The 23,910-nt window shown below is 46.1% G+C and overlaps 1 protein-coding gene across 2 annotated transcripts in view; it reads left to right on the top strand.

Annotated features, from left to right (window-relative positions):
- Positions 1-23,910, top strand: part of LOC140425382 (creatine kinase M-type-like) — a 62,480-nt gene that overhangs the window by 767 nt on the left and 37,803 nt on the right. Inside the window, exons 2-3 of one of the 2 annotated variants that reach the window (XM_072509591.1) lie at positions 48-94; positions 22,477-22,675. In XM_072509591.1, coding sequence (XP_072365692.1) covers positions 48-94; positions 22,477-22,675 — 246 coding nt within the window. The remainder of the gene's footprint in view (positions 1-47; positions 95-22,476; positions 22,676-23,910) is intronic. The other variant, XM_072509596.1, reaches the window with a different exon arrangement.

Raw genomic sequence — 23,910 nt, 5'->3', positions numbered from 1 at the left:
GATAATTCTGCACAAGTTACAAATTGTGCTCTTGTTGTTTCCAACAGCCCCGCTGGAAATGCCCCTTAGTCTCAAGTACAAGCACATTTTGGAGGTTTGTATTCTGGAAGCAGCATAAACAAAGTTAATCTTCTGCATTTACTTTGTAGACAAGAAACGGGGTGGGTAGGAAGAGGAGTCTCGTCAGAATTTGCACCAGTAACCTATGTGTATTTGCCACTGGCAAATATAATGTTTTGTTAGGGAATGGAATATAAATGTTGGGGAGTTTCACTGCAGCTATGCAGGGCATTGGTGAGGCCACATTTGCAGTTACCGTCCATAGTCCTAGCCTCCTTATTTGGGGCAAAAAGAGATAACGGTGGGATTCTCCTCCGTTCTCTCTTCATGCTACTTGTCAATGGGATTTCCCATTGAAGCCACCCCACGGACTGGGAAAAAAAGAGTAATTGTTGAGACTAGCAAGTTGTTTCCTTTGGGGTTCTATAGTGCTCAGTACTAGTTGCCCTGCGGTTTGTGGTATATATTAATGATTTGGACATAAATGTAGGGGGCATGATCAAGGAGTTTGCAGGTGACACAAACATTGGTCGCGTGGGACAGGTCGATAATGTGGTTAAGAAGGCAAATGGAATCCTTTCCTTTTTTGGATGAGGTATGGAATATAGGGAGGTTATACTGGAGGTTATAAAACATTAGTTAGGCCACAACAGGAGTATTGCGTGCAGTTCTAGTTATCTCAATTGATTGATTCGATTTATTGTCACATGTACGGAAGTACAGTGAAAAGTATTTTTCTGCGGCTGAGGGAACGTACACATTACGCGCATAGTGGACAAAAAGAATAATCAACAGAGAACATTGACACATGGTACATCGACAAACAGTGATTGGTTACAGTGCGGAACAAGGGGCCAAACAAAGCAAATACATGAGCATTAAGGAAAGGGAGATACGGCAGGGAAAGGAGATTTCCGAGGATGTTGCCAGGACTGGAAAAATGCACCTATGAGGAAAGATTGGATAGGCTGGGATTGTTCTCCTAGGAACAGAGGAGGCTGAGGGGAGTTATGATTGAGGTGTACAGAATTGTGAGGGGGCTGGATAGAGTGAATGTGAAGGACCTATTTACCTTAGTACAGAGGTCAATGATTTGGGGACATAGATTAAAAGTGATTGGTAGAAAGATTTGAGGGGTGATGAGGAAAATGTTTTTCACCCATGGGGGGGGGGGGGAGGGGTAGAGGTCTGCAACTCACTGTCCGACAGGGTGGTAAAGGCAGAAACTCTCAACTCATTGAAAAAGTGTCTGGATGTGCATCTGTGCCGTAAACTGCAGGGCTATGGACCAAATGCTGGAAAATGGGATTAGGCAGATGACCTCAGACTGACTAGGGAGCTGGAAGAGAGAAGTTGCTTCTGCATGTTCATCCTGTTATTCACCTGTTGTTTTGTATATATTTGACCCACAGTTAATGTTTTATTGGATTTTTGCACAGAGTATATTTTGCCGTTATGTACACAGGATATGACATATCTATAAATATGTAAGTAGGCATCCCTTTGTGCCGGCGAGGCACTTCCGGAGTGCAGTCCTCAAGTGGGCCTGGTGCCGATGTTGCCCCTCGCATCTCCCGATCGGATTTTGCCGCCGTTGTCTTCTTGTGCACTCTGCCGCTTCAGCCGGCCCTCCCGTCCTCCACCTGTATTCTCATTTTTCTCTGTTCCTGTGGATGTCAGGTTGGTTAACGTTCCCCCCCCCCCCCTTCCACCTCCCTGGCTCTCCTCTATTGTTCCCTGTCTCTTCTCTCCTCCACCCCCACGGTTTGCCTTTCCTCCTCCCCCCCCCCCCCCCCCCCGCGGGGTTCGCCTTTCCTTTCCTCCTCCACCCCCCCCTTGGTTCACCTTTCCTTCCTCTTAGACTGAGTTGTCCCCCCCTTCCGTTCTATTTCCCCCTCTCATGCTTTGGCTGCTTTCCCCTGGTTCCTGGCTACCTGGCTATTCTTCTGCTTGTTTGTTGGCCACAACAAAGTCCCGGAACAATCAGGTGAATGGCTCCCACGTTCTGTGGAAGCCGTCATCTGACCCTCGGATGGCGAATTTGATTTTCTCCATTTGGAAAGATTCCGAGAGGTCGGACAGCCAGTCTGCAGCTTTGGGTGGTGCTGCTGACCGCCAGCCGAACAGGATTCTACGTCGGGCGTTCAGGGAGGCAAAGGCAAGGGGGTCTGCCCTCCTTCCCAGAAATAGATCTGGCTGTTCTGAAACCCCGAAGACCGCCACTTTCGGGCATGGCTCCACCCTCACCTCCACCACCTTGGACATTGCCTCGAAGAAGGCAGTCCAGTACTCCACAAGTCTGGGGCAGGACCAGACATGTGGGCGTGGTTGGCTGGGCCTCCTTGGCACCGTTCGCATCTATCCTCCACCTCCGGGAAGAACCTACTCATATGGATTCTTGTTAAGTGGGCTCTATGTACCACTTTTAGTTGCGTACACATGAGCCTTGCGCAGGTGGAGGTGGAGTTGACCCTATGCAGTGCTTCGCTCCAGAGTCCCCACCCTATTACAATCCCCAGGTCATCCTCCCATTTCCTTCTTGTTGCGTCCAGTACGGTGTCGACCCCTTCTACCAGTCGGTCGTACATGTCGCTACAGTTTCCTCTCTCTAATATGCTTGCGTCCAGTAACTCTTCCAGAAATGTCTGTTGTGGCGGTTGTGGGTAAGTCCTTGTGTCCTTTCGTAGGAAGGTTCTGAGCTGCAGGTACCTTAGCTCGTTCCCCCTGGCCAGCTGGAATTTGTCCGTCAGTTCGTCCAGTATCGTGACCCTGCTGTCGGTGTACAGGTCCCTGACTGTCAGTGTCCCCTCGTCCTGTCTCCACCTTTTGAAGGTGGCGCAGTCAGTGCTGGTGTGAACCTATGGTTGTTACAGATGGGAGCTTTGTCTGACATTTTGGTCAGGCCAAATTGCTGCCATAGTTGGTTCCAGGACTGGAGGGTGGCTATCACCACTGGGCTTCTGGAGTGTTTTTTGGGTGGGGATGGGAGTGCCGCCGTGGCGAGGGCCCGGAGGGAGGTCCCCTTACAGGAGGCCTCTTCCGAGCGCACCCGACCCACAGCTAATGTTGATAAATCATTTGTAGCTTTAGCTACAAGTGCTCTTGTAATATAAATCAGGCTATCCGATAAGGACATTACATATGTAATATTTCACCAGTCAATTGTGTTACTTGAACACATAAAACCGCTGTAAACTCAGGGTCATGCAATGTGGACTGAGCAGAGGTCACTGACATAATTGTCCAAGTGGCCTCTTTTTGTGCCGTAAACGTTCTATGATTCAATTGAGTTTATTCAAGGCTGAGTTAGATTGTTTATCGACAAGTTGTCGGGGGGTGCGGGAGGGGGGGCAGACAGGAAGGTGCTGAGACAACAAGCAGATCTTATTGAAGGCAGAACAGGCTCACAGGGCTTAATCGCCTACTCTTATTTTGTATTAACCAATTAAACTAAATTAAACAGATAAACTAATGCGGCAGGCACTTAAAGGGATACTTCAGTAAACAAAAAAAAACAAAGTACATTCCTAAGTCCTTTATTTATAGTTATAAACACACCTTCTGTGGTCATCAAGTTCCAGAGCATCTAGCTTAGAGGTAGGGGCACTACCGATGTGCTACAAGACCTCCTGACTTACTTGTAATTCTTTCAATTTACTATACTAGATTCACTACTCAATGCAGTCCCTCTGCATTGGGAGACCAACACAGATTGGGCGACCACTTTGTGGGACACCTCTGCTCAGTCCACATTGCATGACCCTGAGTTTACAGAGGTTTTATGTATTCAAGTAACACAATTGACTGGTGAAATATTACATATGTAATGTTCTTGCCGGATGGCCTGATTTATATTACAAGAGCACTTGTAGCTAAAGCTATAAATAATTTATTAACATTAACTGTGGGTCAAATATATACAAAACAACAGATGAATAACAGTATGGACATGCACAAGCAACTTCTCTCTTCCAGCTCCCTAGTCAGTCTGAGGTCATCTGATTTTAACATTCACTTATAATCAAATGAGACTCCTAGTGGCCAGCCGGTGAATTACAACACAACCATGATAGCACCACATCCCCTTTTCTTTGAAGGAATAAATTAATACATTATCATCATTTCATTTACATGTGATATCATTAGCCTGTGAGTCTAACAGTATTAATTTTTTTCTTTACAATTTGAAAACTAGTTTAACATATAAAGCAAGTATAGTATGTACAAATCTACAAATTGAGTCGGTCAGGTTTTCTTCTGACTCTGGTTGATCTTCTCAAAGTTTGACCTTGCTGCTCAGAACTTGTAGATTCAATGCTCTCCATGACATTCCCATGCTTAGGAACTGGTGAACTATCTGACACTGCGGCTTGCGTTGATTCTGATGTAGATTCGTCATCCATCACGTTGTTGTGAAAGTCTTCTCTGGTTTTCAAGGGTGCGTGACGATTTCTTCTTAAAACCAACCCATCCTCTGTCTGTACATTGTAGGAATGAGGTTCTACTTCTTCAAGCACAATGGCTTTTTCCAACCAATTGCCTAAATCTTCTATTCTCACAATATCATCACTACTCAGAGATGGTAACGTTCTAGACACTCTACCATAGAACTCCCTTTGTTTTGCTTTAATGTTTCACATTTCCTGCAGTACTACTGTGTTCTCCTCCTTTTCCAAGTATGTAAGTGTGGTATGCAACCTTCTACTCATCAGTAACTCTGTTGGCAATCTATCATATGACAATGGTGATGCTCTGTAACTGAATAGTGCGAGATATAATAATGATCAGATTGGCTGCCCATTGCCTTCTTCAACAATTTCTTGACAATATGTACACTTTTTCAGCTTTGCCATTGGCTTGCGGGTACAATGGACGTGACGTGACCTGATTGAAATCATATGTGACTCAAAGTGTTGCCACTCTTTACAGCTAAAACAAGGACTTATGTCTCTCATGACGATTTGAGGAATTCTGTGTTTAGCAAAAATTGACTTGGTGTGCAGTATTGTTGTTATGCTTGACAGTAAAGCCATTTTGGGATATTTTGAAAAACAGTCTATGATAATTAAATAATCTTTTCCTCGTAGGTGAAAGAGATCCATAGCTATTTTCTGGCGTGGTGTCGTAGGTCAATCAGATATTTGCATAGGTTCTCTTGTTTGCTTGCAATGATGTGTCTGGTATGTGTCACAACAATTGACCATCCTTTCAATACCCTGGTTTATACCTGGCCAGTAAACAGGGTCACTTCTCAATCCCAAGATTTCCTTCATGTATCGTCTTAAGTACATCCTTGCAAAGAGATTGAGGTATGACTATAGTGTTCAAATGAAGTACCACTCCATTAATGATACTGAGTTCAGATCTTATATTGTAGAACTCCATACATTGACCTCTGGGCCAGTCTGAATTGACGGTCCACATCACCTCTTGAAGAGTTTGATCCTTCCTGGTCACTTCTTGGGTCTCACGTAGTTTCATATCTGCTACTGGTAGTAGTGTGGAAATAAGATTGACATGCAGACCTACATCTTCACCAATTTCATTACTAGTATTTTGTATCGGCGCTCTCGATAATGCATCTGCTGATGACAAATATTTGCCTGGCATGCAGATGAGATTGAAGTCATAGCCTTGTAACTTCATCATCAACCTTTGAATGCGCGGAGACATTTGATTGAGATTCTTTGTGATGATGTTAACCAAAGGACGATGATCTGTCTCAACTGCAAAGGTTGGAAGCCCATAGACGTAGCCGTGGAATTTCTCCAAATCTACAACTACACCCAGGCATTCTTTTTCGATTTGAGCGTACTTCTGCTCTGTTGTCATCATGGATTGTGATGCATACGTGACTGGTTTCCAATCGTCATGCTCGAGTTGCAGAAGAACTGCTCCTGGACCATCTTTCGACGTATCTGTTATCACTTTAATCTGCTTAGATGGGTCAAAAAATGTGAGAACTGGCGTGGTAGTTAGTGAAGTCTTGAGCTTCTTCCACTCTTGCTCATGTTGCTTAGTCCAAGTGAAATCTGTTATCTTCTGCAGGAGATCACATAGATGTGCTGTTTTTGCTGACAGGTGTGGAATGTATTTCCCAACAAAATTGATCATATCCATCACTCTTAAGCTGGCTTTCTTAGGGCAGCACAGTGGTGCAGTGGTTAGCACTGCTGCCACACAGCGTCGAGGTCCCAGGTTCGATCCCGGCTCTGGGTCACTGTCCGTGTGGAGTTGCACATTCTCTCCATGTTTGCGTTGTTTTGCCCCCACAACCCAAAAGATGTGCACGGTAGGTGGATTGGCCACACTAGATTGCCCCTTAATTGGTAAAAATGAATTGGGTACTCTAAATTTATTTTTTAAAAGATGGCTTTCTTGTGTGGTTTTGGAGTGTTGAGAATTGCTTGGATTTTGTCCTTGTCAGGTTCAATGCCATGCGATGAGAGGTGTCACCTAGGAATGTGACCTCAAGTTACTCCAAATTGGCACTTTCGCTTGTTGAGCTTCAGCCCGTTTCTCCTGACGCCCGTTAGAACTTTAAGCAACCTCGTATTGTGCTCGTCTATGGTTGAGCCCCAAATGATGATATCATCCACGTACACATGTACACCTTCGATGCCTTAAATTATGTGCTCCACGGCATGGTGAAAAATTTCTGATGCCGAAATTATGCCAAACGGCATTCTCAGAAAGTAATACCGTCCAAATAGCATATTAAAAGTGTAGTAGTTTGTTCCACTAACTTTACCTGCCAGAAACCTTAAGTTGCGTCAAGTTTCGTAAAGAATTGTGCACCAGCCATCTCAGTTGTGATATCCTCACGCTTTGGTATTTGGTAATGTTCTCTTTTGATATTCTCGTTAAGATCTTTGGGATCCATATATATGCAAATATTGCCTTTCCTTGTCTTTATACATACCATGGAGTTTACCCAATCAGTAGGTTCTTCTATCTTCCTGATTACTTTTAATTTTGGCATTCTGTCTAGCTCCTTTTTGAGGTGCAGGTGCTCTTCTTGGTGCATGGATCACAGGTTTTGCATCCTCTTATATCTTATTGTTGTATCTTATAGGTGAATGATAGTGCACCAAAACCTGTGAACACATTACTGAATTTGCTGCTGATGTTCTCTGAATTGTTGGAGTGTTGATCCAATTCTTTGTGGATGCCACATACCAACTGCACTAGACCGAATTCTTCACAGGACTGATCACCTGATAATGAATCCAAACCCTCAGATACATTACAGAATGGGATGGAATAAACTGTGTTCTTCACCACCACACTCAGGTCACACGCACCATAACATTAAGGTGCTGATTTAGCACAGTGGGCTAAACAGCTGGCTTGTAATGCTGAACAATGCCAGCAGCGCGGGTTCAATTCCCGTACCAGCCTCACCAAACAGGTGCCGGAATGTGGCAACTAGGGGCTTTTCACAGCAACTTCATTGAAGCCTACTTGTGAAAATAAGTGATTATTATTATTATTTAATGCTTGAACCGTTGTAGTCTCTCAGAGATAAAATTGTGTTCTTTACCACCACACTCCGGTCACATGGACCATAACATTTAATGCATGAACCATTATAATCTCTCAGAGATATTTTGTGATTTCTTTTAATCGGCTGAAGTTTTAGATTTTTAAAATCAGTCATGCTGATTAAATTGGCTTTGGCACCAGTGTCTAACTTCAATCAGACCACTGCACTGTTCACTTCAAGTGGTAGCAGCCATTTGTCCTCATCAACCTCATTTATTTTAAATGGAGTATCAGTTTGCATTTTATTTTGGTGTTGGAGAATTTTTTGATGTCTCCAAAAATGTATTCTTCTCTGTTATTACTCCAACAAAACAATGATATTTCATCACTGGAGACTGTCTCTTCCACTGAACTGACTGGTCTGGGGTTGTGCTTTGAGTAACAATTCTGAGCAAAGTGATTTTTTCCTTTGCATCTGGAACAAAACTTGCCAAATGCTGGACACTGCCTTAATTTCTGCCTTTGACCACATCATTTACACGGAAACACTTTGTCCTGATCTTTAATCTGTTTGTTGGTGTGCAGGAACTTTCCCGCCTTTTTTTTTTGGAAGTTTCCCGCCTTTTTGGAAAAAGGGTGGTAACCGGAGTTTTCTCCTCCAAGAAGACGCTACCATTACTGAGAAACATTTCAGAATGCTGTGCTGCTAGCTCATGAGCCTGACAAATCTTAACTGTTTGTTCCAAAGACAGCTCTGATTTCCTCAGCAACTGTTCACTCAGTTTATTTTCATTCACACCAAACACAATCTGGTCCCGAATCATGGGAGCTTCCACTGCAGAAAAATGACAGATTTTGGCTTTTAACTTCAAATCAGTGATGAAATAATCTATGGATTTGTCTGTCTTCTGTAAACGTGATCTAAACACATAGCATTCACAAATTTCATTCTTTCTGGGGCTGCAATGGGCATTAAATCTTCAAATTACTTTGTTAAAATTTTTACTATCTTCCTCGTTTGCAAATTTAACCATATTAAACACAGCAATTGCTTCTGGCCCTGCCGCTGTTCGGAGCATCGGTACCTTACGTGAATCTGATTAATCTTCTAAATTTACTGCAGTAAGAAACAGATTAAATTGTTGTTTAAACACTTGCCAGTTGCTGTCCACATTACCATGACAGCTGAGACTTTTTGGTAGCTTCAACGACTCCATGCTGTTAATTCTGGCAGTCTGCAAAATCTTCAAATCTCTGTGGCAGGCCTTGTCAGTGTTTAACACCATCTATGTAATGTTCCAGTCAGGTGGCCTGATTTATTACAAGAACACTTGTAGCTAAAGCTATAAACGATTTATTGACATTAAATGTGGGTAAACTATATACAAGTCAACAGATGAACAACAGTAAAATCATGCACAAGCAACCTCTCTCTTGAACTTCTTCCAGCCAGTCTGAGGTCAGATGACTGTAACATACATGGTCGCTGTCTGTGCGGAGTCTGCACATTCTATCCATGTCTGCTTGGGTTTCCTCCGGGTGCTCCAGTTTCCTCCCACAAATTCCAAAAGACGTGCTTGTTAGGTGAATTGGACATTCTGAATTCTCCCTCTGTGTGCCCTAACAGGCACCGGGTGAGTGTGGAGACTAGGGGATTTTCACTGTAACTTCATTGCGTGTTAATGTGAGCCTACTTGTGACAATAAAAAAGATTATTGTACCAATCAGACTCCTAGTGGTCAGTCGGTGAATTACAACTATCTCTACACCGGTCTAGAACACTTTCAAATGAAGATCACCCGACTAAACAGGTGAAAATGCCTTAAAAATGCAGATACCGACCATAGCTACCAAAAGTGCAACCTCCTTCTTACATGTTGACACCTGGTGGTTGAAACGTTAACTCGGTTTCTCCCTCCACAGATGCTGCCAGACCTGATAGGTATCTCCAGAAATGTTCTTATATTCAATACCGAGTGGAATCTATGGGCAAGACCTTGTCCGTTTTGAAATTTTTATGCCACGGGGGTTTGCAATCTCAGATCCCAGCTCTACTAGTGTCTTCCATTGCCACTTTTTGATGGGAGGCAGTCGATTAGGAGGCCGCCTCCATATTTGCCATCCAATGAAGGGCAGGATCTCCGAAACCTATCTGAAAATTTAAAAAATGAAGAAAGGAGATAGCTGTCAGGCAGTCATTGTGGAAAGGAAACCTCTCAACAGGATTGTTTATGGCTGTGGTTGTGGCATTCTCCTCCCTCTGGCTCCATGATGGGGGGATTGATAGGAGGCAATGGATGGCCCCCTGTCTGCCACCGGGACCTCACTTCCAGATATGTTCTGGGCTCCAGTCTGAGTTGGTGGCCATTATCAGGAAGATCACATGGTGCCAAGATCTTGTCTTGATTGGTCCTTTAATTGGCCTATATATCTGCCTGATGCGAACAGGTGGCTAACCACTGCTGCCTCCTAAGAGGCAGAAGTACATTGTTCCCTGGTGCATTATTTTCAAATTTGCTCCCAACTTCCCCCTTCCAATCCCACCTCCATGGAGTTGATAAAACTGCACTGTTTCCCCTGTATTTTTGAATGTACCTTTTCCTGTCCAGTAGTGAGGCCCAGATAGTATAACTGAAAAGTCTTACTGTCATGCTGGTTATTGGAGAATATCACAGCCCATGAGTGATTCTTTTCTCTTCAAAGGGATTACAGAGTATACACTCCATCACAGCAGCACGTGGGCCTGGAACTTTGTGTAGTCACATTGACTGGGAGGAATTTAAAAAAGGCAGACAGGACACAATTCTGTGGTTTCTGTCCTCATTCCCGTTTCCAAAAAATGGTGTCAGTGCTGAATAAATGTGTTAGCACTCCCACCCTTGCTGGCTCCATTGCGAGGATGGGTAGTTTAAGCTCCCCTGCAATTTTGGTGGAGTCATACCCCTTGTGTAAGGAGATTTGTCTGATAGCCTCTTAGAGGAGTTATGAACCTAGTTCCGAGTTATTAACCCAAAAAAAACAGGCATTTAACATTCCTATTGAAACACGGGCAGCATGGTGGCACAGTGGTTAGCACCGCTGCCTCAGGGCGCCGAGGTCCCAGGTTTGAGCCGACTCTGGGTCACTGTCCGTGTGGAGTTTGCACATTCTCCCCGTGTCTGCATGGGCTTTGCCCCCACAACCCAAAGATGTGCAGGGTAGGTGGATTGGCCACACTAAATTGTCCCTTAATTGGAAAAAATGAATTGGGTATTCTAAATTTATTTTAAAAAACATAATGGCCCTGGGCAGCATGGTGGCACAGTGGTTAGCACTGCTGCCTCACAGCGCCAAAGACCCAGGTTTGATCCTGGCCCTGTGCCACTCTCCGCGTGGAGTTTGCACATTCTCCCTGTGTCTGCGCGAGTCTCACCCCCACAGCCCAAAAGATGTGCAAGGTAGGTAGATTGGCCATGATAAATTGCCCCTTAATTGGAAAAATTTTAAAAAAGAAACACATTGGCCCTCTGACTTTCTCATAAAGCTGTCAATTGATCACAACTATTCATAGTATCAATGTTAGAAGTTTTTTTCCACTTCACACCTTTTGATCTTGCATAAAGAAACACACAAGCAGTTAAAATCACTTCAAAGAAACAAGGTAGTAGAGGTGTCAATAAAACAAAGCTTTATCTCCTTGTTGCAGATGTATAAAAATTACTTGCTGGGATCTTAGTGCATTTGTCATTCTTGCAGCTCAGCCAAGCATTCATAATGAGGTCATCTGTTCAGCCTGTTTTTTTGATATGGTTGTCAAATGGCCTCCTTATGAATGCTTGGCTGAGCTTCAAGAATGACTAATCCACTTAGCAATGTTTATTGACCATAATTTTCCATTAGACTAAATGAAGCTAATGGTAATAATCTTTATTATTGTCACAAGTAGACTTACTACACTGCAATGAAGTTACTGGGAAAATTCCCTGGTCGCCACACTCCAGCGCCTGTTCAGGTACACAGAGGGAGAATTAAGAATGTCCAATTCATCAAACAAGCACATCTTTCGGAACTTGTGGGAGGAAACCGGAGCACCCGGAGGAAACCCACACAGACACAGGGAGAACATGCAAACTCCGCACAGACAGTGACCCAAGCCAGAAATCGAACCTGGGATCCTGGCGCTGTGAAACAACAGTGCTAACCACTGTGCTACCGTGCTGCCCACATGAAGTTATAATGAAATCCAGCTGGGTGATTCATATTCCATGAGTCCTACGGGGAGATCAACAATGGTTTCTCCATGGTCCTCGTGGGGGTTATAAAACTCACCATGCCCTGTACAATTGCAACAGTACTTCCCTACTTTTATACCCAAAGCTATTAGCAATGAATGCCAAAATTCCATTTGCCTTCCTTATTACCTGCTGCACCTGCATACTAACTTTCTGTGATTAATGCACGAGGATAAGCAGATCCCTCCGCACCAAAGTATTTGGAAGTTTCTCTCCATTTAGATAATAAGTAGCTTTTTTATTCCTCCGACCAAAATGGATGACCTCACACTTATCCACGTTAAATTCCATCTGCCAAATTTTGGCCCACTCACCTAACCTGCACATATCCATTTGTAAATTTCTGATTTCCTCATTGCAACTTGCTTTCTCACCAATTTAGTATCATCTTCAAATCTGGCTATCGTACATTCTATCCCTGCAGCCAAATCATTTACTTTTTGAAAAATATTTGACTGGAGGTATTTTCAAATATATGGAGAACAGAAACGGGCAAACAACAACAGCAGCAATAAACTATACACAATTGCCACTATTCCCCTGTACCGCCCCTCCATTTACACCCCGCCCCCCCACCACAAAACTCAAACAAAACACAAAGAAACCCTCCAGCACACTGACTTGTTAATGTCCTTTAAAGAAGTCAATGAACAGCCTCCACCTTGTAGAGAACACTCCTATGCTGCTCTTATGGCGAACTTGATTTTTTTCTTGATGGAAGAAGTCACTCACCCAGGCGTCCATTTTCGGCAGCTCCGAGTCCCGCCAGCACAACAAGATCCACCTCCAGGCTACTAGGGAGGCAAAGGCTACCATGTCAGCCTCTTTCCCCACCTGCACTCTGGAATCCTCCAACAACCCAAATATAGCCTCCCACGAGCTCGCCGCCACTTCCACTCCCAAGATCCTCGACAATCCGTCTGCAAACTCTTTCCAGAGCACCACCCAAAATGGCCAAAACATATGGACATGATTCGCAGGACTCTCTGCACAGCACCCAGACCCATCCTCCATCCGTGGAAAAAAACAACTCATCCTAAACCCCATCAATGAGCCCTATGCACCACCTAAAGCTGTATGAGGCTGAGTCTTGCACACAACAAAGATGAGTTTATCCTCCACACCCCAGCTTGCATTGTTCCTCCCAAATCCTCCTCCCAGCTCCTCCTCCCACTTGCGCTGGATCTCCTCCACCGGGATGGCCACCCTCTTCATCAGCTCCTCATATATATCTGACGCCCTCGCCTTTCTCATCCTCAGACAGTAGCACTGGAAGTGGCAACTGCGGGAGTGAACCCAATTCCTTCCTCAAGAAGTCCCTCATCTGTGAGTACCAGAACCCATACCCCTTCAGCAGCAAGTACACCTCCTCAAACTCCTCCAATTCCGAAAACTTGCCTCCCACAAACAGGTCCCGAAAATACTCTATCGCAAACTACCCCCACCACCGAAACCTCACATTCAGCCCCACTCCGGGGAACCTTATCCACCCACACAAACCCCAGTATCATCTTATTCAACCTATTAAAAAAAGACTTGGGCACTAAAATTGGGAGATTCTAAAACATGCACAAAAACTTCGGGAGTACCGTCATCTTTACTGTCCCTTCCAGCCAACGACAAAGGCAACACATCCCACCTTTTAAAAAATATATATTTTTATTGAAGCATTTGCAAAATCTTTATAACAATAACAAACAAAACAATAATAACATAAACATCAACATGGTAAACTAAACATTTCCCACCCAACCCCTTCTGTACATCCCTTAACCATATTGCACCTACCCGCCACCCCCCTTCAGAATGCTGCTTCTGCTGACATTTAAATTTTCCCCGAGAAAGTCGACGAGCGGCTGCCACCTCCGAGAGAACCCCAGCATTGACCCTCTCAAGGCAAACTTTATTTTCTCCAGCTTGAGAAACCCAGCCATGTCACTGACCCAGGTCTCCACACTCGGGGGCTTCGAGTCCCTCCACATTAAAAGGATCCACCTCTGGGCTACCAGGGAGGCAAAGGCCAGAACGTCGGCCTCTTTCACTCCCTGAATTCCCGGGTCTTCTGACACTCCAAAGACCACCACCTCTGGACTCGGCATCACCCACGTACCTAGCACCATGGACATTTCCTTGGCAAACCCCTGCCACAACCCTCCAAGCTTCGGGCATGCCCAAAACATGTGGACATGGTTTGCTGGGCTTCCCGCACACCTCGCACATCTATCTTCTACCCCAAACAACGTGCTCATCCTTGCCACTGTCATGTGTGCCCAGTGTACCACCTTAAACTGTGTTAGACTGAGCCTGGCACATGATGAGGAGGAATTAACCCTGCTGAGGGCATCCGCCCACAGACCCGCCTCTAACTCCCCATCTAGCTCCTCCTCCCACTTGCCGTTCAGTTCCTCCACCGACATCTCCTCCGCCTCCAACAACTCCTGATAGATATCCAACACTTTCCCCTCACCCACCCAGATACCAGAGACTACTCTGTCCTGTATCCCCCGTGGCGGGATCAGCAGGAAAGCCAAGACCTGTTTTCTCAGAAAAACCCGAACTTGTAAATATCTGAAACCATTCCCCAGCTGCAGCTTGAACTTGTCCTGCAGCGCCTTCAGACTGGGAAAACTCCCGTCTATGAATAGATCTCCCATCCGTCTAATTCCTGCTCTCTGCCAACTTCGGAACCCGCTATTTTTCCTGCCCGGTGCGAACCTGTGGTTATTGCAAATCGGGGTCCAGGCTGACGCACCCTCCACCTTCTTACACCTCCTCCATTGCCCCCAGATCCTCAATGCCACCACCACCACCGGGCTAGTGGCGTACCGGGCCGGCGAGAATGGCAGAGGTACCGTTACCAGTGCTCCCAAACTGGTGCCTTTGCATGACGCTGCCTCTATCCGCTCCCGTGGCTCCCCCTCCCCATTACCCACTTCCTAATCATCGCTATATTCGCCGCCCAGTAGTAGTTCCAAAAGTTCAGCAGCGCCAACCCATCCTCCCCCGACTGCGCTCCAGCAACATTTTCTTCACCCGCGGGGTTTTATTCGCCCACACAAAGCCCAAAATAATCTTGTTTACCCGCTTGAAAAAGGCCTCCGGGATGAAGATGGGAGGCACTGAAAGACAAACATAAATCTGGGGAGGACCGGCATTTTCATGGTCTGTACCCTCCCCGCCAACGATAATGGGAGCATATCCCATCTTTTAAATTCTCCCTCCATTTGCTCCACCAGCCAGGTTAGGTTGAGCCTGTGTAACGCCTCCCATTTCCGAGCCACCTGTATTCCCAGGTAGCAAAAGCTCCTCTCTCCCATCCTGAGTGGCAGCACCCTCAATCTCCTCTCCTGCCCCCTTGCCTAGATCACGAACAATTCACTTTTTCCCATGTTCAATTTGTACCCCGAGAACCTGCCAAATTCCCCCAAGGTCTGCATAACCTCCCCATCCCCTCCACCGGGTCCGAGATGTACAAGAGCAGATCGTCCGCGTACAGCCAAACACTTTGCTCCCCCCCCCCCCCCCCCCCACCCCCCTCCCCCCCCCCCCCCCCCCCCCGCCCCGAACCAGCCCCTGACACTTCCTTGATGCTCTCAGTGCCATGGCCAACGGCTCTATAGCCAGAGCGAACAGCAACGAGGAGAGGGGGCACCCCTGCCTCATCCCTCCCTGTAGCTTAAAGTACCCCGACCTCAGCTGGTTCGTGCACACACTCGCTACCGGCGCCTGGTAGAGCAATCGCACCCAGTCGATGAAGCCCTCACTAAACCCAAACCTTCCCAGCGTCTCCCAAAGATACTCCCACTCCACCCGATCAAAAGTCTTCTCAGCGTCCATCGCAACCACCACCTCCGCCTCCCCTACTTCTGAGGGCATCATAATTACATTCATAAGCCTCCGAACGTTAGCATTGAGCTGTCTACCCTTAACCAATCCAGTTTGGTCCTCCCCTATCACCCCCGGGACACAGTCTTCTAGCGTAGTGGCCAAAATCAACCGGTCCACATCAGACGCCATTTCCCTGGCCCTACACTCATCCCTAGAGCATCTCGAAAACAAGGACTCATACATCAGACTCCTATTTATTGACTACAGCTCCGCCTTCAACACCATAATCCCAGCCAAGCTCATATCAAAGCTCCAAAACCTAGGACTTGGCTCCCCACTCTGCAACTGGATCCTTGATTTTCTGACCAACAGACCACAATCAGTAAGAATGAACAACAACACCTCCTCCACAATAGTCCTCAATACCGGGGCCCCGCAAGGCTGCGTACTTAGCCCCCTACTCTACTCCCTGTACACACACGACTGCCTGTAAAACTTGGCTCCAACTCCATCAACAAGTTTGCTGACGAGACGACCATAGTAGGCCGGATCTCAAATAACGACGAGTCCGAATACAGGCGGGAGGTAGAGAACCTAGTGGAGTGGTGTAGCGACAACAATCTCTCCCTCAATGCCAGCAAAACTAAAGAGCTGGTCATTAACTTCAGGAAGCAAAGTACTGTACACACCTGTCAGCATCAACGGGGCCGAGGTGGAGATGGTTAGCAGTTTCAAATTCCTAGGGGTGCACATCTCCAAAAATCTGTCCTGGTCCACCCACGTCGACGCACCAAGAAAGCACAACAGCACCTATACTTCCTCAGGAAACTAAGGAAATTCGGCATGTCCACATTAACCCTTACCAACTTTTACAGATGCACCATAGAAAGCATCCTATTGGGCTGCATCACAGCCTGGTATGGCAACTGCTCAGCCCAGGACCACAAGAAACTTCAGAGAGTCGTGAACACCACCCAGTCCATCACACAAACCTGCCTCCCATCCATTGACTCCATCTGCACCTCCTGCTGCCTGGGGAAAACGGGCAGCATAATCAAAGATCCCTCCCATCCGGCTTACTTACTGTTCCAACTTCTTCCATCGGGCAGGAGATACAGAAGTCTGAGAACATGCACGAACAGACTCAACAACAGCTTCTTCCCCACAGTCACCAGACTCCTAAATGACCCTCTTATGGACTGACCTCATTAACACTACACCCTGTATGCTTCATCCGATGCCAGTGCTTATGTAGTTACATTGTATATGTTGTGTTGCCCTATTATGTATTTTCTTTTCTTCCATTTTCTTCCCATGTACTTAATGATCTGTTGAGCTGCTCGCAGAAAAATACTTTTCACTGTACCTCGGTACACGTGACAATAAACAAATCCAATCCAATCCAATCCAAATCTTAGCCAGCAATTAAAGCGAGATCGGCCTATATGATCCACATTGCTCAGGGTCCTTTTCTCGTTTAAGGATGAGCGAGATCGAGGCCTGCGGCATCGCTGAGGGGAGGATTCCCCTCTCTTTAGCCTCATTAAAGCAGTGGGCACAACACCTCTGAGAATTTCTTATAGAATTCTACCGGGTAACCGTCCGGCCCCTGAGCCTTGCCCGTCTGCATGCTCTCTAGTCCTTTAACAATTTCCTCTGCTTCAATCGGAGCCCCCAGCCCCTCGACCAGGTCCTCCTCCACCCTCGGAAACCTCAACTGATCAAGGAACTGCCTCATCCCTTCTACACCAGGCGGGGGTTCCGACTCATATAATTTGCTATAAAAGTCGTTCACCCCCCCTGGGTCCAAGACCATGTTGCCCTCCATATTCCTTACTCTCCCAATCTCCCTGGCCGCTTCTCTCTTCCTAAGCTGGTACGCCAACATCCTGCTCGCCTTTTCCCATATTCGCAGACCCTTGCCCTCCTCAACTGCTCCACCGCCCTCCCTGTGGTCAACAACTCAAACTCTGCGTGTAGTTTCCGACGCTCCCTCAGGAGCCCTGACTTCGGGGCCTCCGCATATCTCCTATCCACTCGATGTATCTCCTCCACTAATCTCTCTCTCTCTCTGCTCATTCCACCTTTTCTCTATGGGACCAAATCGAAATTAGTTCCCCTCTTACAACTGCTTTCAGAGCCTCCCAAACCACCGCTGCTGATACCTCACCCGTATCGTTTGTATCCAGGTAATTCTGAATGGACTTATTCACCCGCCCGCAGACCGCTTCATCCGCTAACAACCCCACATCCATCCTCCACAGCGGGCGCTGCCCTCTCTCGTCACTCAACCGCAAATCCACCCAATGCGGGTCATGATCAGAGACTGCAATCGCCAAATTCTCCGTCCCCGCCGCCTTCGGAATTAACGCCTTGCTTAGAACAAAAAAATCAATGCGGTAGTAAACTTTATGGACATAAGAAAAAAACAAAAACTCCTTTGCCCTCGGCCGTTCGAATCTCCACGGGTCTTCCAGCCCCCCCCCCCCCCCCCCCCCCCCACCCCCATCTGCTCCATAAAACCCCTCAACTCCTTCGCCGTGACAGGCCTCCTTCCAGTCCTGGACTTTGACCGGTCCAGATAGGGATCAATGACCGTGTTAAAGTCACCCCCCATGATCAAGCCATGAGACTCTAGGTCCGGGATCTTGCCTAACACCCGTCTCATAAATCCCACATCATCCCAGTTCAGAGCGTATACGTTTACAAGCACCACCCGTACACCCTCCAGCTTCCCACTCACCATAATATAGCTACCCCCCTTATCTGCCACAATTCTTCCAGCCTCAAACACCACCTCCTTGCTGATCAATATTGCTACCCCCCTGGTCTTTGAGTCCAGACCAGAGTGGAACACCTGACCAACCCACTCCTTTCTCAATCTCGTCTGATCAATAATCTTTAGATGTGTCTCCTGAAGCATTGCTACGTCTGCCTTCAGCCCCTTTAAATGTGCGAAAACGCGAACCCTTTTGACCGGCCCATTCAAACCCCTCACATTCCACGTAATCAGCCTAACAACATCGCAGTCCCCAGTAAGTAAACAACCTCAAATAAAAGAAATGAACATAAACCAATGTAGAAAACAATCGCTTGGAACCAAACCCACCCTCCCAAAGAATAGCACCAACTTCGGGGCTCCCGTCCCCCCTCCGCATCTAATCTCTGCAAAAACAAAGCACCCTCAAACCACCACCCCAGCCTCATACTTAACCCAGAACCCCATGCAGTCTTATTTGAACCGATACAAGAATTACAAAAATAACAAACCGCCGCCACATAACTCCTTCAAGACTTAAGTGTCCTTCCAACTTCACATCCCACCTTCTAAAGTCCGACTTCATTCTCTTCACCAGCTTTAACAGATTTAACTTGTGCAGCTGGGCCTAGCTCTGTGCCACATGCATCCCAAAATATCAAAAGCCCTCCCCTACCAACCGAAACAACAACAACCTCCTTAAACCACCCCCCTCCCCCCGTCTGTTGCATTCATTGGGAAACCTCCCTTTTCCCCATATTGAGCTTATACCCCGTAAAAAGACTGAACTCCACCCAGATCCTCATAATCCTGTAAAAACCTTCAACCGACTTCACAATATATAACAAGATGCCATCAGCGTATAAAGAGACTTGGTGCTCCCCCCCCCCCAACACCCGCTGCCCCTCAATGCCAGCTACCCCCTCGAAGCCATAAGTGCCAATGCCAATGGCTCAACCACTAGGACAAACAGCAAAGGGGAGAGCGGACACACTACCTCATCTCCCGATGCAACCCAAAATACTCCAAATTAACACTATTGGTCCGCACATTCGTCTCAGGAGCCCCATACATCAATCTCACCCAGTCAACAAACCCCCGTCCAAACCTGAACCGTCCCAGCACCTCGAATACGTATGGCCACTCCATAAGGTCAGATACATTCTCCACGTCCATAGACACAACCACCTCCACTACCCGGCCAGTCAAGGGCATCATTACCACATTCAAGAGCCTCCGAACATTGGCCGATAGTTGCCGCCCCTTCACGAACAGCGTCTAGTCCTCCACCCCTGGAGATATTGGCTTATAGTTATGTCTGGTGACCTGGCATCAATGGGGTCATCAAGAGGGTCGTGCATAGATGCCCGGTGTGCCAGGGGCATCAGAAGCTCTCGCCAGCAACCTCCCTGCATCCCTGGGAATGGCCAGGACGCCATGGGTGCATCTACATGTGGATTTCATGAAACCATTCACAGGGTCTATGTTTCCCATTATCATGGATGACAACTCAAAGTGACTAGAGATGTACAGGATGGCCTCAACAACGTCCAGGGCCACGATAGAAAAGCTCCGGGGCTCGTTCAGCACCCATGCGACCCTTGCGGTCCTGGTAACAGATAATTGGACACCGTTCACTGGCAAAGAATTTGCTGCGTTTACAAAACAAAACAGCATTCGGCATATTCGAACCGGCCTGTATCATCCCTCCTCCAACAGCCTGGCGGAAAAGGTGGCCCAAACCTTTAAAAGGGGCATAAAAAAACAATCCATGCGTTCCATGGACATGCAGCCAGCGCGGTTCCTTTTTAATTACCGCACAGGTGATGACGGGAATCACCCCTGTGGAACTGTTGATGGACCGACGACTTAGAATCTGGTTGGGCCTCATATTTCTGAGCCTCGGTCGGAAAATGGAGGTGCAGTAGGAGACGCAGAAGAGGCGCCACGACTAGAAGATGCTAGGTTGAAAGTTTCACTCCGGGGATGCAGTCTATGCCACAAATTTGGTGATGGCTCCAAGGTGTAGTATGGAGAGAACTGAACCGATGTCATACAAAGTCTAGGTTCAGGCAGAGTTCAACCAAAGCACTTGGACCACCTTAAGAAACAAGAACCCGCACTTCACGATGCTCAAACGGCGGTATTGACATCTCCATGCCAGGAACCGGCCCTCGTTAGGGGACCTAACCGTCCGGGTCACAGCTCCCAACCATCATGAGGAGGATGACTCCGGATCAGAGATGGACATCGAAGTGTCCGTACCAGCGGATGACATCATGTCCAGGACTGAGGTCTCAGAAATAACTCTTCGGAGGTTGGCCAGGAAATGGCAGTCGGCAAACCAATATACTCGGCCCCACCCAGAGCCACCACAGGCGAAAACACAGCCATGGGGATCAGAATTGTGCAGTACTCCAGAACTGTCCGACTTTAGTAACTTGAGGAAGCCAGCAGTAAGAGAACAGAGTTTTATTTATAATATTCTGCTCAAGGCAGCAACTCGCTCCCAGTAGAGTCCTTGCTGGGAGTACAAACTACAACTAATATCGGGATAAAGGATTATGAGGACAGGCAGGAAGGTGGAGAGGAGATCAGCCATGATCGTAATGAATGGCGGAGCTGATTCGGGGGGCTGAATTGCCTACGCCTGCTCCTAGTTCTTATGTTACTTGCTGGAGCTTCAGTCTCCCCTACGTTTTCTGCTGGGTTGGGATAAATGTAAAACAAAGAACTTGGCTACCGCTGACTGAAAGCTAAAGCTGGTTCTCCCTGATTTGTAGGCTTTGTACAAAAAGGCTTTGTACAGAAATATAATATCAACCTTTTGGAAAAATACAGAAACAAAAGGCATTGGTCATAATTAGAATAGACTCGGGGCGGTAGGTTAGCACTGCTGCCTCACGCCGCTGAGGATTCGTGTTCGATCCCGGCCCCGGGTCACTGTCTGTGTGGAGTTTGCACTAACTCCCCATGTCAGTGTGGGTTTCACCCCCACAACCCATAGATGCGCAGGGCAGATGGATTGGCCACGCTAAATTGCCTCTTAATAATAAGAAAAAATAATTAGAATAGACTCACAGCTATCCACATAGAAGGCTTCATGTTTCTCATCAACACTGAATTGTCAGCCAACCTTTGATAATCACAAAGTATGCTTCAATTGAATGCAATCGTTCCTGCTGTTTTGACGTCCCAATTTGTCTTCCTGAACAAGTTGCACTTTGCCTACTGCAGCCAATTTGCATTTCTCTATGCTGATGGCATTCATTGAGAAAGAGTCCCTGTAACTATGGGTTTTAAGCGCAATTATTACCAATACAAAATATAATTTAAAATGTCTTGACAATCAAACATCCACTTTTGCCATAATCATAACCACACACCATTGACTATGTGCTACCCCATCACAAACATTCAACCCCCCACCACCAATGCTCAAAAATGCAGCAGTGTGTACCAGTGTACCATCTGTACAAGATACACTGCAGGAACACACCAAGGCTCCTTCAGCAGCACCTTCGAAACCCACCACCACTACCACCTGGAAGGACAAGGGCAGCAAGCACATAGCAACATCCACCTGGAGGTTCCCCTCCAAGTCACTCACCATTCTGGCTTGGAAATATATCGCCGTTCCTTCACTGTCGCTTGGGTCAAAATCCTGGTATTCCTTCCCTATCAGCACTGTGGGTGTACCCACACCTCAGGGATGCAGTGGTTCAAGAATGAAGCTCACCACCGCCTTCTCAAGGGCAATTAGGGATGGGCAATGAATGCTGGTCTAGCAAACGATGGCCCCATCCCGTAAATGAATTTTTAAAAAGTGTGTCATATTGCATTCCACATCTACTTATTTTTGATTGATATCCTGTAGCTTAAGTTATTGAAGTAATTTGGACCTAATTACAGTTTACATAGCAATAATGTACAAATGAGCAGCCCAGAAAAGTATGGTAGTGCTCAGACTGAGTTTCCATCTTTATGTTCCCTATTCCAAAGCATCATCTTTATATGAAAAACTGTAATTTAAATCTATCAAATTGGCGCTGACATCCTTGATTATCATTTTAGCAATTAATTCCATGTGATCCTGCAACTTCAATTAACCTTAAAAAATTGTCGACTGAAGAAGAATTTCCAAACTTGGCTAAAAATCAGACCTATATGGCAGAAATACTTACAATTCAAATGTACAAGAGATTGAGAGGCAGAGCAACTCAAAGTGGCTTCACACTAGATGATGTCATCCAACCTGGTGTAGACAATTCTGGTAAGTGGCATTTTAATAAAAAATTACTTCAGATTTCAATTAATAAAACTAACATTGTTCACATTTTACAGCATCATAAAATGGAACATTTAGAAATGTTACATCTGTTACAATATTGCATTAAAGTACTGTATTAAATATGAGTCACTCACCCTTCAGTAACCACCAGTATTTCAGTTTGGATGCTCTAGTTTGACTTGTTCCTGGTGAGTTGCTCATGCACTTGTCCACAATTTACAAATGTTCAGCTTCTCACTAGCACCAAGTTCTGAATTGACTTTTTATTTTAATGAAGATGAATAACAAAGTATATAATTCAAAGAAAGAACACAGACGAGTAGAAAACTTTAAGGATGTTGTTCTTCCCACATCTGGTGGTGCGCAAGGCCTCTTTCATCTGTTCCCATAGCAAGTTTCACCTGAAACTGGTCACCAGCCTGTCACCGGAGGCTTGTAGCTTGAGGAGCGCTACTCCACACCAAGCACAGCTGACCAGGAGGAGTCTCTTCCACTCTTACTGCCTGCCATTGTTGTTGGAAGGATTTGCCAGGTTGATACGCACCCTGTTGGCTGTGTTATGAATACACCTCTCTTGGCCATCTGGGGTGGGACCTGAACCCGGAGTTTCTGGTTCACAGGTAGGGACCCGACCCACTGCGCCATAACACCTCCTGATTTTAGGGTGAGTAATGTTTAAATAAAAATGATATCCATGTTAAGTAATGGGTTAAGAGACATTGCAACTAGTTGTCTCGTTTATGTTAAGTATCCATAAATTGACACTGATATGTAAAGGGGCTTCAGGTGGCCTCTGTCAGATGATGTATAGTTACAGTTTTGTGCAAAGGCTGTTGGAATGAAATAAATGTGTGTTTGTGAAAAAGGAACAGAATTTTAGACTCTTCATATCACAGCAACTAAAACGTCTAACAATTGGTAGCAGAGGATGGTTGCTGTGTAAATGTGAAGGGTTGAAAGATACAACTTTTCCAGATCAAACCAAGGAGTGAGTGAGAAAAAAAAAGGGATATATGGCTGAACCGAGGATAAACATGGCTGGATATGACTATCCTCCCTTATTTTCTGAAAGGGAATCGTACGACTAATGGAGAAGTGCAGTAGTTATGTGGATTAATGTAACTGCTTTGGGAAAGAGAAAACAAGGTATGGCATTGGCTCTTTCTCTACCATATGGCAGTAAAATCCGAAACAAAGTGCTTTCTGAGCTGGAATTG

This window comes from Scyliorhinus torazame, chromosome 1 (genome assembly GCF_047496885.1).
Source record: "Scyliorhinus torazame isolate Kashiwa2021f chromosome 1, sScyTor2.1, whole genome shotgun sequence".
NCBI classification, from domain to species: domain Eukaryota; kingdom Metazoa; phylum Chordata; class Chondrichthyes; order Carcharhiniformes; family Scyliorhinidae; genus Scyliorhinus; species Scyliorhinus torazame.
This window is presented reverse-complemented; position numbering and strand designations above follow the sequence as displayed.